The following is a 14,525-nucleotide window of genomic DNA, read 5'->3' on the forward strand; positions in this document are numbered from 1 at the left end:
TCACTTAACCCATTATTTAACCAATATTGCCATGGCTGATTCCTGTTATAATCAGTACATCCTCCTATCCACTTACCCCCTATTCAGGGCCACATTTCTTACAATAGTAATGGCCTGTTTGCCTTAAATCACAGCCCTAATCAAACCTTTCCTCCATGACTCCCATAGGCATTTAGCTAAAATGCCATTCTGACTAAAGCACTTCGCTGGTTCAAATCCTCTAAGAATCCTGGGAAACTAAAAAGTCCTCTGTGATTATCTTTCCTCTGCCATTCCAAAACTAACACTTTACTCTTTAGCATATACACCCGTCCTTCAATTTACATGGTATAATTTTTATGTAAGTTTTTTAATATGCGGTAAATATTCCCCATTTATGTGGACTGTGGACGTTTTATACACAGTTTCCATTTATGTGGTCTCATTTTAAGCAGTTCTTTCTTTTTCAATTCCATCACTGGCGATTATTCTTTCTAAAAAACAATAGCTTAACTCAGCAATGTATGAAAAACTAATACGAACACATAATTAATAATAATCTTTCCATTCACTGTATGGCAAATAAAAAAGCATGGGTGGCTACTGACTTTTTTTGTGACTGGTTTTACAAATGTTTTGCTGTAGAAGCTGAAAATTGTATGCAGGAAAAATGTCTTCCTTTTTAAAATACTTTTAGATCATGCATCTGGTCATCCTCATAATTGAGAGCATCCAAATATAAAAGTTGTGTATTTGCCACCAAATACAACTTCCTTGATCCAACATTTAGATCAAGTCATTATTTCCACCACTAAGATTAATTATATTGAATGGAGTTTTAATGACATTTTAAATTAACTTGAAGATAATGAATCACTTACAGTTACAGAAACCTGGAATAAATACAGTTTTAAGTTGTACCAAGAATATTGCTTTAGCTTTGAGTGGTATAAAGCCATCACCTTTAAATGTTTGTTGGAAAGCAGTATAGCCAGAAATGGTTGTACCCAGGCATATGGTTCCAAGAAGTGAAGAGGAATCAACTGGCATTATTAATTTATTAAATAAATTTCAAGAAGAATGCTATGACAATTTGAATACAGATGATAATAACAAATTAACTGATAATGAATTCACGTAATATCTGAAGCCCATCCTGCCAATGAATACGGCAGTGATCTTGAACCAGTTTCATTCACTGCAGAAAATATTTACAAAGCTCTTCAACTGGCCACAAAACTGGAAACTTGCAATTGTAGACATTGATCCAAACATCCAACAAGACTTAAATTTTCAAAAAGATTTTTTAAAATGTTGTAGTAAATATCAAAGAATTTATGAAAACTTAGCAAAAGATGGGGTTAGAAAAAGATCATCCAAAAACATAAACATAAATAATGAAACCGAAGTAGTACTTCCAAATATTTCAAGTGATGAAGATAGTGACTTTGTGCCAATTTTAAAGAGGTTGATTGCTTTAGATTACAGTATAGATACTGACAGCTAATAAACTATATTTTGGTTTTTCTGAATTTTCATTAGCATTTTGTGGAAATATGTGAAATAAATATTTTTATGACTTATATTGGCCTATTTCTTTAGTATCTTTTTCGTACTGGTGGACTCTTTCTATGTGGTTTTCTTCTGAGTGAAAAAAAGATGGGTGGAACAGATAATCCGCATAAACAGAGGGATGGGTGTACTTACTCTCCAAAATCCATAGGGAAGCCTCTGCTTGGAATGTCTTGCCTCCTCCTTTTACCTATCTATCATTTATTCATTCTTCAAGACCCAGCTTAGATACTATCTTCAAGAAGCCCATAATGACCCCTTGTTTACCTACTCCTATCTCTCAGCACAACCCAAATAAAAGATGAGTTAATGTCCTTCCTCAGGGCATATCTACTTCACTGTACTTATGATTTTACACTGAATGGATGTTTATCTCTCTCCACTGATCTGTAAGCTTCTAAATTGCTTACAAAGATCTAGTGCCTAGCACAGCATCTAAAATACTTGATAAAATGAACAATATAAACATAATAGACTGGCAATCATTATTAAGTTCACTATATTAATTTCAAACCTGTAAAAATCCAAGATGCTCTTGAATATCTTGCTTCTTTTCTGTAATAAATGATTCAAAGTGCATTACAGCTCGTGTGTAGGCTTTGGAGCGAAAGGAAGCTACTGCCAGAGTATCCTGAGGTATGAGGTCTAGGAAACGAGTTACACTCTGATAGTCTTCATAATCCACAGTAGATACTAGATTATAAAAGATAATTCAGTAATTAGAGATTTAGAGGATGAAATTTAAAGTGTCAATTTTAATTTCAATTTACTTTAAATTCAATTTATTTCACTAAATTAATATAAATGTATTAGGGTATCATATTTAGAATATAACTATCAACAAGATGATTGCTCAGAGAATTCTTGTTCCAACTTCATTATTATTACTTATTTCGGGCAATCATTTAACTTATTCAAGCTTGTTTCCTCATAAATAAAAGGGAAGTATTAGTATTTGCTCTGCCTTTCTTACAATGTTGTGGTGAGCATTAAATGTAAATCCATACGAAATGTTGAAAAGATATAAACATGATACAAAAGATATAATGTTTATTATTGATAATTGTAAAAACACTGATAGAATGTAACTATTGGTAGGAAAAGAACAGAATTATGGAAATTACCCTTCTTATTAAAGTTTAGAATTCTTTGTTAACAATCTTTTTTTTCCTGGGTTGCCATATGTACAATATCAACTATTACAATGGAATCTGAAAGTAAAAGTGTCTTTGAAGTAAAATCACAAATATTTTAAAAACGTAATTTTTTTCTAGAGCCTAAGGAAAGACATAAATTGGAAACTTCTAAATGAGGACAGTACAATTTGTAAACTCTTATTTAAAACATATTATTTTTAATAAATTTAAATAATTAAGATAATAAATTTAAAAGAAATATTTAAAATAAATCCTTTACTTCCATCACAATTTATACATCATTTCGAATTTATGAGAAATGTTAAAGGTATTGTACTTTTGAAATATTACCAATATTATTCTTAAAAGCTAGAATTTTCATTGCAATGTTAGTAGAAATGGTGATAACACAGTTCATGCTTGGTTTTATAGTACCATTTTCACATGTAGAAACAAAAACAAACATTTAAGTGTTACATTAATGGAAAATATATTAGCCATATTCCAGAGAAAAACATTCCCCTGAAGAGATAATTATTGCAAGTCCAAAAATTTTTAGAAAAATAAACTACTGTGCTTAACAAGAGGAATGTATGTGTTTTCACAGGTATAGGAACACCTGAGAGAGATGCTCAGAAATTGAGAACTATGTAAGTGAAGAACTGTTAGTCAGTTTTTTCAATTAGCCTTTTCAAAGCCTGGCAGGGAAAACATAATGTCCATTAAAATGCCTGAAGTATACAGAAGCAAGTATATTTACTTCATCTACTTGCCGCAAGAATGAAAAAAAAAGGTTCTGAGACATTAAAAGTATCCATTATTGTCTTAATATTCCTCACCAAATGCTTATATCACAAGGCAGATGTCATGTTTACCTCTAATAAGATTCCCCTTTTAATCATCTTAGTGGGAGTTGTAATATCATAGGAAAAAAAAATAGCACAATAGGTATAGTAGGGCATAAAGTACTAACATGTATTATGCATATTTGAAGAGCTGCTTGATATCAAACACTACCAGAGACAGGCAAAGAGGATAAAAATGAACAAAAAAATAAATAAAAATGCCAAGAGTGGAGGGGAAAGCCATGAAATTAAAATCTCCTTTGAAATTTAAAACTTAAATGTAAAAAAGATTGCAGAGTATTTTACAAATGAAAAAGGTAACGAACATTTCACTACATATATATGTATATGTATGCACATGTATATGTACACACACAATATACTGAGGGGACATAGAGTAAATACAATATACTGAGGTAACATGGAGTAAATGAGTTAACAGTGAGGCGTAGATTAATAACAATATTAACATGGCATTTATTTCACCCTTTACAATTTATATATTCATCTTATTTAATCCTCAATCTTCTAAGAGATAATATTAATCTTGTTTTATACAAAGAAAAATTTGGTATGTATCTTGCCTAAGGCAATGAGGCTGAGAATTTAGAGGTTTTCTAACTATAAATTCACTGCTTTTTCTTAGTGAAAAGGCCACCTTAAGGGGAAAAAAAGGTATACAAGAAAATACAGGTCTTTTAGAAGATAATACTTAAATCATAGAATTAATACAGAAAGAACCTAATTGGTGAATAATTAAGAACATAAACCGAAATTATGACTTACCCATTGAGTCTACCTTATCTCTGTGTGATTTGCTTATTGTGCCTTGCCCATTGTGTGAGATGGTCAAGCATGGAGAATACAGTCTGTGTACTGAGTTGACACAAATCAGATGCACTGTCTTGGGTACTTATGGTATGCTGATCATCATGCTTTAGAACTGCCATAATTTCTGCATAAACCTAAGAACAACTCATTTTATGGTTAATAACATATCTACACAATTTTGCTATTATCTAACATATAAGACTAACCATTCTAAGGCAACGATTTTCAAAAGAAAAAACCTACCATGGATTAATAAATTACCTTTCTTATCTATAATTAAACCAATAAAAGATTATCCTAAACAGAAAATCTACTGTAAAAGACTCATGAAAGTAAATACAAAAAAATTTTTTTAATTATTCTAGATTACTCTAATAAATGATGATAAAATTATTAACTAGTAGTAAAAAATACTTAAAACAATCTCATGCTATGCACAAAATCAATTTCAGAGTAATTGAAGGGCTAAATATAAAATCAAAAGAATTATAAGAAAATGTAGGAAATATATTTCTGACATTTGATTATGAGAAGGCATGGCTTAAAATTCAAAAATTATAAAAGTTTTATAAATTTGGCATTTACAATTAAAATTTCTCCATGGTAAAAGGAATAAACAAAGGTCAAAAAGAAAACCACTAACTAGGAAAAATATTTGTAAGATATGACTAGCACAAATTGGCATCCAGAATATATGCAGAACTCCCACCAATTAATTAATGAGACACACACACACACAAATAAGTAATGGGTATAAACCGACAATTTACAGAAAAGTAATCTGAATGGCCAATGAACATAACTACTGGTAATAATGAAAGTGCAAATTAAAACAATAAAATGTCTTTTTTTTTTTTAACCCATCGTGTTCCCTAAAATTTAAATGTCTGAAAATATCAAGTACTGGCAAGTGCATGGGAAATGGATATATTTATGAAATGCTGGTTAGAACTATAAATCAGTACAATTTTGCACTCTCTAATAGAATTTTGAATGTATATACCATATAACCCAACAGTTCTTGTTTTTGGAATCCACCCTAGACACACATACATAAACACTTTCACAAGAAAGAACTACCATGATGCCCAATATAGCATTGTTTGTAAAAGCAAAACATTGTAAATAATCATTATTATGGCAATAGTTAAGTAAATTTGGTACAAATATAAAATGGAAGTATTATATTATGCAGCGTTAATAAAACAAATGGTGGAATGGTGGCATACTGTCTCTTTCAATTAACAGAAGAAAACAAATTGCAGAACAATACCTACAACAGAATACCATCATAAAGAACAAAACAGAACCAACTACATTAAAAAAAATGGTCTGGAAAAATACACATCAAATTAGTAACAATGATAACTTCTGAAGATATGGGATTAGAAATGGTAGCAAAGGGTATACTTTTATTTGTATAATTTGAATTTTTACATAGTAATATACTACTCATGCTATTAAAACAATCGTTTTTAAAGTTACATATATATGTGGTTAAAAATTAAACTTAGAAAATAATGCTATTAAAATAATCATTTTTAAAGTTATATACATATGTGGTTAAAAATTAAACTTAGAAAATATTATAAAATGAATAATAAAATATTCTCCTTCCTCTACCCTACTCCATAGTACCATTCCCCAGGAAAAATCACAATCAATAGATATATGTATCCTTCTCAAAAGCTGTATGTATTTGGGCATATATATAACATATACTTTCGAAGATTCTACCCTAAGCAACATAATTGATAAATAAAAAGTTAAAGAAAATTTTCTAAGCATTTAGACATGCACATCTGTAGAACACATTAATCTACATTCCCTACTCATATGTAGCCTTTCTATTCATTGGACAAATGTTTGGACAAACAGAAACCAAATAAAATAATATCTCTCACCTCCTGCTGATCATCTTGATTACAACCCAGCAAGACATACACAAGAATATGTGGAAGAAGATAGATGGTCACCTTGAAATCATGCTTCATCATAATGCTACAGCAGGTGAAGATTTTACTGGCAAGATCATGCCGAACCTATAAACTCAAATGGTTTAGGGAGAGTTAAGTAGTTTTACATATTTTATTCTACTGATTAATGACAAAGAACAATATATGAGATAATTTATCATTGCAAAGTGGGTACTGTCTTATAGTCATGTGCACTCAAGCAAGGAAGATTTCAGATCACGGCCTCTCTAGTAATGCTAAATATCCCAAGTGGCTGAGACCCCAGTAGGCAATACAGCTACCTGACCTACCAACAGCCTCAGCATAAATGGTCTTCTCCACTTACAGTTCACTTTTAAACTCATCATGTTTTGTTACAGATTAATTTCGCTAATTACATTATCTTTATTTAGCAAGCATTAGATTTAGTATATTAATTCCCTGAGCACACAAATGAGTAAAGTAACCAAAAAGTATGCTCTGGGCCAGCACATTAAGTATAAGGTTCACATATCATGACTTAAGAAAAAAATAAATAAATAAAAAATTCCAGAGCTGGAAGAAATCAACATATTCTATCTACATTTAGCATATTATACCTTCAGCATGTTTATAGAAAATGAGAGAAATTTTCTTAAAATTACAAGATATAAATTATTATTATAACATTTTAAACACTAACTGAAATATGAGTTAAAAACAAAAGCTGTGAATTTTAAATATGCTTTAAACATTTTCTTGGAACAAGAGTACCTTTTTGTTTTTGTCAGGCATGTAAAAATTTCATATTAGAAAAATATCATAAATATCTTTATTTTTCTGTGAAATCTCATTTAAAAAAAATCTTTATTATTATTTTAGAGCAAATTCAGATAATGAATCCTCTTTTAGAAGTAGCCGCTAAAGGGAAATATATTTTATATTACATAAAAAATCTTTTTATTATGTAATAAATTCTGATAAAGCATTTATTTCCTTTTAAAAAGTACTATTTTACAATGTAAAATGAACAGACATATATAATAGACATTGTATAAGCACATTAGGACCATAGTAATTTGCTTGATAAAACAATTATCTTCTTACTCAAAAACTGTTATTAGTAGCAGCAAAGAAATTGCTACCAGTAATAAACACTTTCTACAAAAATTTCTATTATTATCAGTAAAAATACTTCGATGCCTGCTGTGCGTGCTATGCATTCAGATACATTTCCTTTAGAATTTCTGTTTGCTTAACAAATTCTGAACAGAATTCTCTTACCTTTGTTATAAGATAACCTGCCCAAGATGCTGACCATTCTGCAAAGTTATTACCTAATTTACTTAAGTAAATTGGCTTCTTTACTCCAGACCAATCTGTTGACTTCTGAGAACTCTTGTATCTGTAATTTTGAAAATTTGGGTGTTAAAAATATATAGATATATCCACCTAAAAAAAATCCCTGATTACCCCACTACTGCTTTGCCTTTACTGAAATCTGGTTTAAGACACTACTTTTCCTATATCCTTCTAAATGGTGGGATGGGAGGTCAATCTTGCTTACACCAAGTACTTCAAATGATTTGAATCTGCCCCTTCATCGCAATGCTCCTTTCAGATCCTTAAAACTCCCATCTTCTGGTAAAAAAAAATCTTTTCCTTTGAGCTTCAAACCATCAGGGTATAATATTCTCTATTCCTCATTATGGGAATCTTCCAAACTCATTGATTACCAAACTCACTGATGACCTTAGTACAATACTCAGTGTTTTCTTTCTTTTCTTTTTTTAAGTTTATTGCAGTAACATTGGTTAATATAATTATATAATTTTCACCTGTACATTATAATTTGACATCTATATATTCTATTATAATTACGACCCAAAGACCAGTTTCCTTCAGTTGATCTCCTTTACCCACTTCACCCGCCACCAACCCTCTATATTTGACCCCTTATGCCCCATCTACCTCTCCCCTCCTCCCGCAATCCCAACCCTCTAGTAACCACTAATCCATTGTCCATATCCCTGAGTCTCTGTTCATCCTGTTCATTTATTCCTTTTAGGTTTATATCCCACATGTAAGTGATATCGTGTGATTTTCAACTTTTTGAGTCTGGCTTATTTCACTTAGAATGATTATCTCGAGGTCCATCCAAGTTGTCGCAAATGGCATTATTTCATCTCTTCTTATAGTATATATGTACCAATGTATATATGTAACAATCATCTATTGTAGGACACTTTGGTTGCTTCCAAGTCCTGGCCACTGTGAATAATGCTGCTGTGAACATCAGTGTACAAATATGTTTTTGGAGATGCTTTTTCAAGTCTTTGGGGTAAATACCCAATAGTGGAATTGCTAGATCATGTGGAACATCAATTCTTTGTTTTTTGCGGAACCTCCATACTGTTTTCCATTGTGGCTGTACAAATTTGCAGTCCTACCAGGAGCATATGAGGGTTCCTTTTTCTCTGCATCCTTTCCAACATTTGTTATTACTTGTCCTGTTGATTATAGCTATTCTAACAGGTGTGAGATGGTATCTCATTGTGGTTTTGATTTGCATTTCCCTAACAGCTAGCGATGCTGAGCATCTTTTCATTATTTGCTGGCCATTTGTATGTCTTCTAGGGAGAAGTATCTGTTCAGGTCCTCTGCCTATTTTTTCATTGGATAGTTTGTTTTCTTGTTGTTATTGAGTTGTATGAGTTCTTTATATATTTTGGATATTAGGCCCTTATCGGAGGCATTGCTTGCAAATATTTATTCCCATTCAAATGGGTATCTCTTTACCTTGCCAATTTCTTTTGCTAAACAGAAGTTTTTTACTTTGATGTAATCTCATTTATTTATTTTTGGTTTTACTTCTCTTGCCTTTGAGGTCAAATTCATAAAATCCTCTTTAAGTACAAAGTCCTTGAGTTTGGTTCTTATGTTTTCTTCTATGCATTTTATTGTTTCGGGTCTTATATTCGGGTCCTTAATTCATTTTGAGTTAATTTGAGTGTGTGGTGATAGATAACAGTCTAATTTCATTCTTTTGCAGGTGGCCTTCCAATTTTCCCAGTACCACTTATTGAAGAGGCTTTCCTTTCTCCACTGAATATTTTTGGTTTTGTTGAAAATTATTTGCCCATATAAATGTGGGTTTACTTCTGGACTCTCAATTCTGTTCCACTGTCCGTGTGTTTGTTTTGCTGCCAATAACATACTGTTTTGATTACTATCGCTTTGTAGTATAATATGAAGTTGGGCAGAGTGATGCATCCAGCCTCATTCTTTTTTCTCAAGATGGCTTTGGCAATTTGGGGTCTTTTCTGCTTCCATACAAATCTGATGATATTTTGTTCTATTTCTTTAAAAGATGCTGATGAGATTTTGATGGAGATTGCGTTAAATCAGCATACTGCTTTAGGTAATGTGGTCCTTTTAACTATGTTGATTCTTCCAATCCAAGAACACAGAATATCTTTCCATTTCATCTTCTTCGATTTCTTTTAATAAAACCTTGTAGTTTTCATTATATAGGTCCATCACATGTATTGTTAAATTTATTCCTCGGTATTTTATTCTTCTTGTTGCAAATGGAAAAGGAATTATTTTTTCCACTTCTTTTTCTGATACTTCAGTATTAAATTATAGGAAAGTTATGGATTTTTGAACATTGATTTTATATCGAGATTTTATTGTATTTGCTTATTGTTTAAGTAGCGATCTTCTGGAGTCTTTAGGGTTTTCTATATAGTGAATCATGTCATCTACAAATGAAAGTTTGACTTCTTCGTTTCCTATTTGGATACCTTTTATATCTCTCTTGTCTGATTGCCTTTGCTAGGACCTCCAATGTTATACTGAATAACAGTGGCGATAGTGGATAGCCTTGCCTTATTCCTGATCTTAGAGGGAAGGTTTTCAGTTTTTCACCATTAAGTATAATGTTGGATGACGGTTTGTCATAGATGGCCTTTATTATGTTAAGGTATTTTCCTTCTATACGGATTTTGTTAAGTCTTTTGATCATAAATGGATGCTGTATATTGTCAAAGGCTTTTTCTGTATCTATTGATATGATCATATGATTCTTATTTTTTAATTTGTTAATGTGGTGTATCACAGTAATCGATTTGCATGTGTTGAACCATCCCTGTGCCCCTGGGATGAAGCCTACTTGATCGAGGTGTATAATTTTTTAAATATGTTCCTGTATTCAGTGCGCTAGTATCTTATGTAGGATTTTTGCATCTGTGTTCATGAGAAACATTGGTCTGTAGTTTCCTTTTTTGTGTTATCTTTACCAGGTGTTGGTATCAGAGTAATACTGGCCTCAGAAAATGAGTTGAGAAATATTGCTTCCTCTTCCAATTTTTGGAAGAGTTTGTGGAGTACAGGTATAAAATCTTCAAATGTTTGGTAGAATTCACTAAGGAAGCCATCTAATCCTGGACTTTTATTTTTGGTAGGTTTTTGATGATTGTTTCAATTTCCATACTGCTGATTGGTCTATTTAGATTTTCCAGATCTTCTTGATTCAGTCTAGGAAGATTGTATTTTTCTAAATATTGGTTCATTTCTTCTAGGTTATTAAATCTGGTGTTATTAACTTTTTCATAGTATCCTTGCATAATCCTTTGTATTTCTGCGATGTCAGTTGGAACTTCCCCTCTGTCATCCCTGTTTTTGTTTATTTGTGTCCTTTTTTTTCTTTATTGAGTCTAGCCAGGGGTTTGTCAATTTTATTAACCTTCTCAAAGAACCAGCTCTTTGTTACATTTATTTTTTCTTTTTTTTTTCTTTTTTTTTTTGGTATTCAATTTCATTTATTTCTGCTCTAATTTTGATTATTTCTTTCTTTCTACTGACTTTAGACCTCATTTGTTCTTCCTTTTCTAGTGTTTTAAGATGAAGTGGTAGGTTGTTTATTTGGGCTCGTTCTTGTTTTTGGAGATAGGCCTATAATGATATGAACTTTCCTCTAATGACCGCGGTTGCCAAGTCCCAAAAGTTTTGATATGTAGTACTATCATTATCACTCATTTCTATGTATGTCTTGATCTCTCCTTTTATTTCTTCCCTGACCCAGTTATTCTTCAGTAGCATGTTGTTTAATCTCTATGTTTTTGTGTTTTTTCCAGATTTCTTTTTGCAGTTGATCTCTATTTCAAAAATTATGATCAGAGAATATGGTTAGTATGATTTCAACTTTATATTTGTTGAGGCTATCTCTGTGTCCTAGTATGTGGTCGATTCTTGAGAATGTTCCATGTACACTAGAGGAGAATGTATAAGCAGCTGTTTCTAGATGGAAGGCTCTGTATATGTCAGTTATGTCCAGTTGGTCTAATGTGTCCTTTAAGGATGTTGTTTCCTTATTTTCTGTTTGAATGATCTGTCCATATCCAACAGTGGGATATTTAGGCCCCCTACTATGATAGTGTTTTGGTCTGTTTCTCCCTTTAGTTCTGTTAGTAATTGCTTTACATATTTCAGGGCTCCCTGATTGGGAGCATAGATATTAATAAGTGTTATGTCTTCTTGGAGCATGATTCCGATTATCAGTATCTTTCTTTACCTTTTTGATTTTGAAGTCGATTTCATCTGATAGTATTGCTATTCCCGCTTTTCTCTGAATCCCATTTGCTTGAAATATCATTTTCTACCCTTTCACTTTGAGTCTATATTTGTCTTTGGAGCTGAGATGTGTCTCCTGGAGGCAGCATATGGTTGGTTTTTGTTTTTTGATCCATTCTGCAACTCCGTGCCTTTTTACTGGTGAGTTCAGTCCATTTACATTTAGGGTGATTATTGAAATATGAAGTCTTCTTAAGCTATTTTATCTTTTGCTTTCTGGTAGTTTGGTGTTTCCATTGCTTCTTTGTCCTTGTGCTTCTGTTTTCTTTATTTTGGTTGGCTTTTGTTGGTTTTGCCTCTGATTTTTCTTGTTTTATGCTATATATTTCAGTTCTGGCTCTATGGTGTGTGGTTACCATTACAAATATGAAAAAGATAGTTATATCTACTCAGTCTTCCATTTTCTTCTTTGTGTGCCCTATCTCCTTTCCCCTTTGCAAATTTGGATTTTTCAGTAATTGTTATCTCAATTTGTTTCTATGTATGTTGAACATTCATTACTATCTTACTATCACAATCATCTTATTATTATTTAAGCTTATCATGCCCGGTTCTTAGTAAGGGTTGCACTCCTCTGCTTCTATTTGCGTGATGGCCACTTTACTCCTAATTATGTATTTTTTTGTTGTTGTTATTTTGTTTTCAATGAGCTGACATCTTTCAGTATTTCCTGTAGTGCAGGCCTTGTAGTGGAGAATTCCCTCAATTTTTGTATGTCTGAAAAGGTCTTAATTTCTCCTTCATATCTAAAGGAGAGCTTAGTTGTATACATTATTCTAGGCTGGTAGTTCCTTTCACTTAATACTTTAAATATTTGATTCCATTACTTTCTGGCTTGTAAGGTCTGCGCTGAATAGTCCAATGATAATCTAATGAGTTTTCTTTTATAATTACCGTTTTCTTCTCCGTGGCTGCTCTGAGAATTCTGTCTTCGTCGTTGATTTTTGATAACTTTAATATAATGTGTCTTGGTGAAGGCCTTTTTGGGTTGAGATAATTAGGTGTTCTGTTGACTTCTTGAATTCCAAGTTCCAGCTCATTCTCTAGATTTGGGAAATTCTTGCCCACTATGTGTCTGAAAATGGTTTCTAGTCCCTGCTCCTTTTCCTCACCTTCAGTAATGCCCATTATTCTTATGTTTCTTTTCCTGATGGTATCAGCTAGTTCTTGTATTTCTCTTTCATTATTTTTCATTCTTCGGTTTCTCTCTTCTTCCTTCTGATTTGTTTCTAGATCTGTCTTCAATATCACTGATCCTTTCCTCCATTTGGTCGACTCTATTTCCCAAGCTTGCTATTTCAATTTTCAACTCTCGTATTGTGTTGTTTTTTTTTTTATCTCCATAAGTTCTATTTGGTTTCTTTAGAGGGTTTCAATCTTGTTGCTCTGCTCATCTAGCTGTTTTGCAGTTTCTGTAACTGTTAATATGACTCGTTTTGGAACTCACTGAGTTTTTTCAGAAGTACCATCCTGAATTCTCTGTCACTTAAGTCACATATTTCTATGTCTGTAAGCTTATTTTCTGGAGATTTTTCTCTTCCTTTCTGAGATGCCTTGTTTCCTTGGTTGTTAATGGTGTTTAATGGACTATGTCTCCACTTGGGCAATAATGGAAGTGTATTCTGTTGTTTTACCAGAAAGAAGATTTATTATATAAAGGTCTCTCTTTAGCCTGCTGCAAAGAAGGCACTTTTCTTTTGGTTTCCAGTAGGTGGCGTTTAAGCTTCTTGGATTACTGCTTTATATAACGCCTTTTATTTTCTTGTAGATTTTAATCACACTCGCTATTCTCAGTTTCAGCCCCTGTCAGTGTCAGCAACAGTTTTGGTAGCCTTTGCTCAGATTCCCCTGGGGCTCCGTGGTGATTGGTCTTGGAGGATATGGGAGTAGGGACCCTCTGAGTTGGGGGCTGGGGGCTGGGGGTTGTGGCTCAGTCTCGGTTTTGCAGCTGGGGCCGGTAGAAATCAACTGTTGTTTCTCTGTGGTCCTGTCCCACTTTCTGCTTTCTGACCTGATGACTGAGCCCTGCTGTCGGCTGCGTAGAAAAGTCCTGGCACTTCCAGGCAGGCTGATCAGGGAAGTCACCGCACCTTCTCCCCTTCCTCTTCTCCTGTAAGTCCACCACCCGACACCCAGGGTTCTGACCTGTGGTAGCTCTTATGTGCAGATCCCACGCTCAGACGTGCTGATGTGCAGTTTGGGTGTTTTTTGTTCAGTTTTAGATGTTCAGCTTATTGTTGTTTCAAGGGGAGAGATCGGAGGACGTCTCTCACTCTGTCATGTTTTCCTAGAACAATGTTTTCTTTCTTAAGACTTATCATCTTGAGCGACTTCAATGTCTGGCTGGACCATCTAATCGAACTCAAAACTTCTAAATGACTTTCTCCTCTAATACTTTATCAGGACTCCCTTGACAATACAAAGACACTTCATCACTTCTAAAATGAACTATTTAGATACCTTATGCTATGGCCATCGTTTCTCAAATTTCCAATTCTTTCACCCAGTTACTCCAACACATTTGTTCTCTGTCATTGAGATATTATGTCCCTTGACTCTGCTAAACTCTCCTGACTTAAATACTCTCCTTTCAT

General features: G+C 32.9%; 1 protein-coding gene across 1 annotated transcript in view; it reads right to left on the reverse strand.

Annotated features, from left to right (window-relative positions):
* Window positions 1-14,525, reverse strand: part of ATR (ATR serine/threonine kinase) — a 136,272-nt gene that overhangs the window by 38,950 nt on the left and 82,797 nt on the right. Inside the window, 5 exon segments of the mRNA XM_015593746.2 lie at window positions 2,066-2,244; window positions 4,319-4,353; window positions 4,355-4,497; window positions 6,268-6,405; window positions 7,582-7,702. Of these exon segments, the coding sequence (XP_015449232.1) occupies window positions 2,066-2,244; window positions 4,319-4,353; window positions 4,355-4,497; window positions 6,268-6,405; window positions 7,582-7,702 (616 nt within the window).

This window comes from Pteropus alecto, unplaced genomic scaffold, assembly GCF_000325575.1.
Source record: "Pteropus alecto unplaced genomic scaffold, ASM32557v1 scaffold75, whole genome shotgun sequence".
Classification (NCBI taxonomy): Eukaryota; Metazoa; Chordata; class Mammalia; order Chiroptera; family Pteropodidae; genus Pteropus; species Pteropus alecto.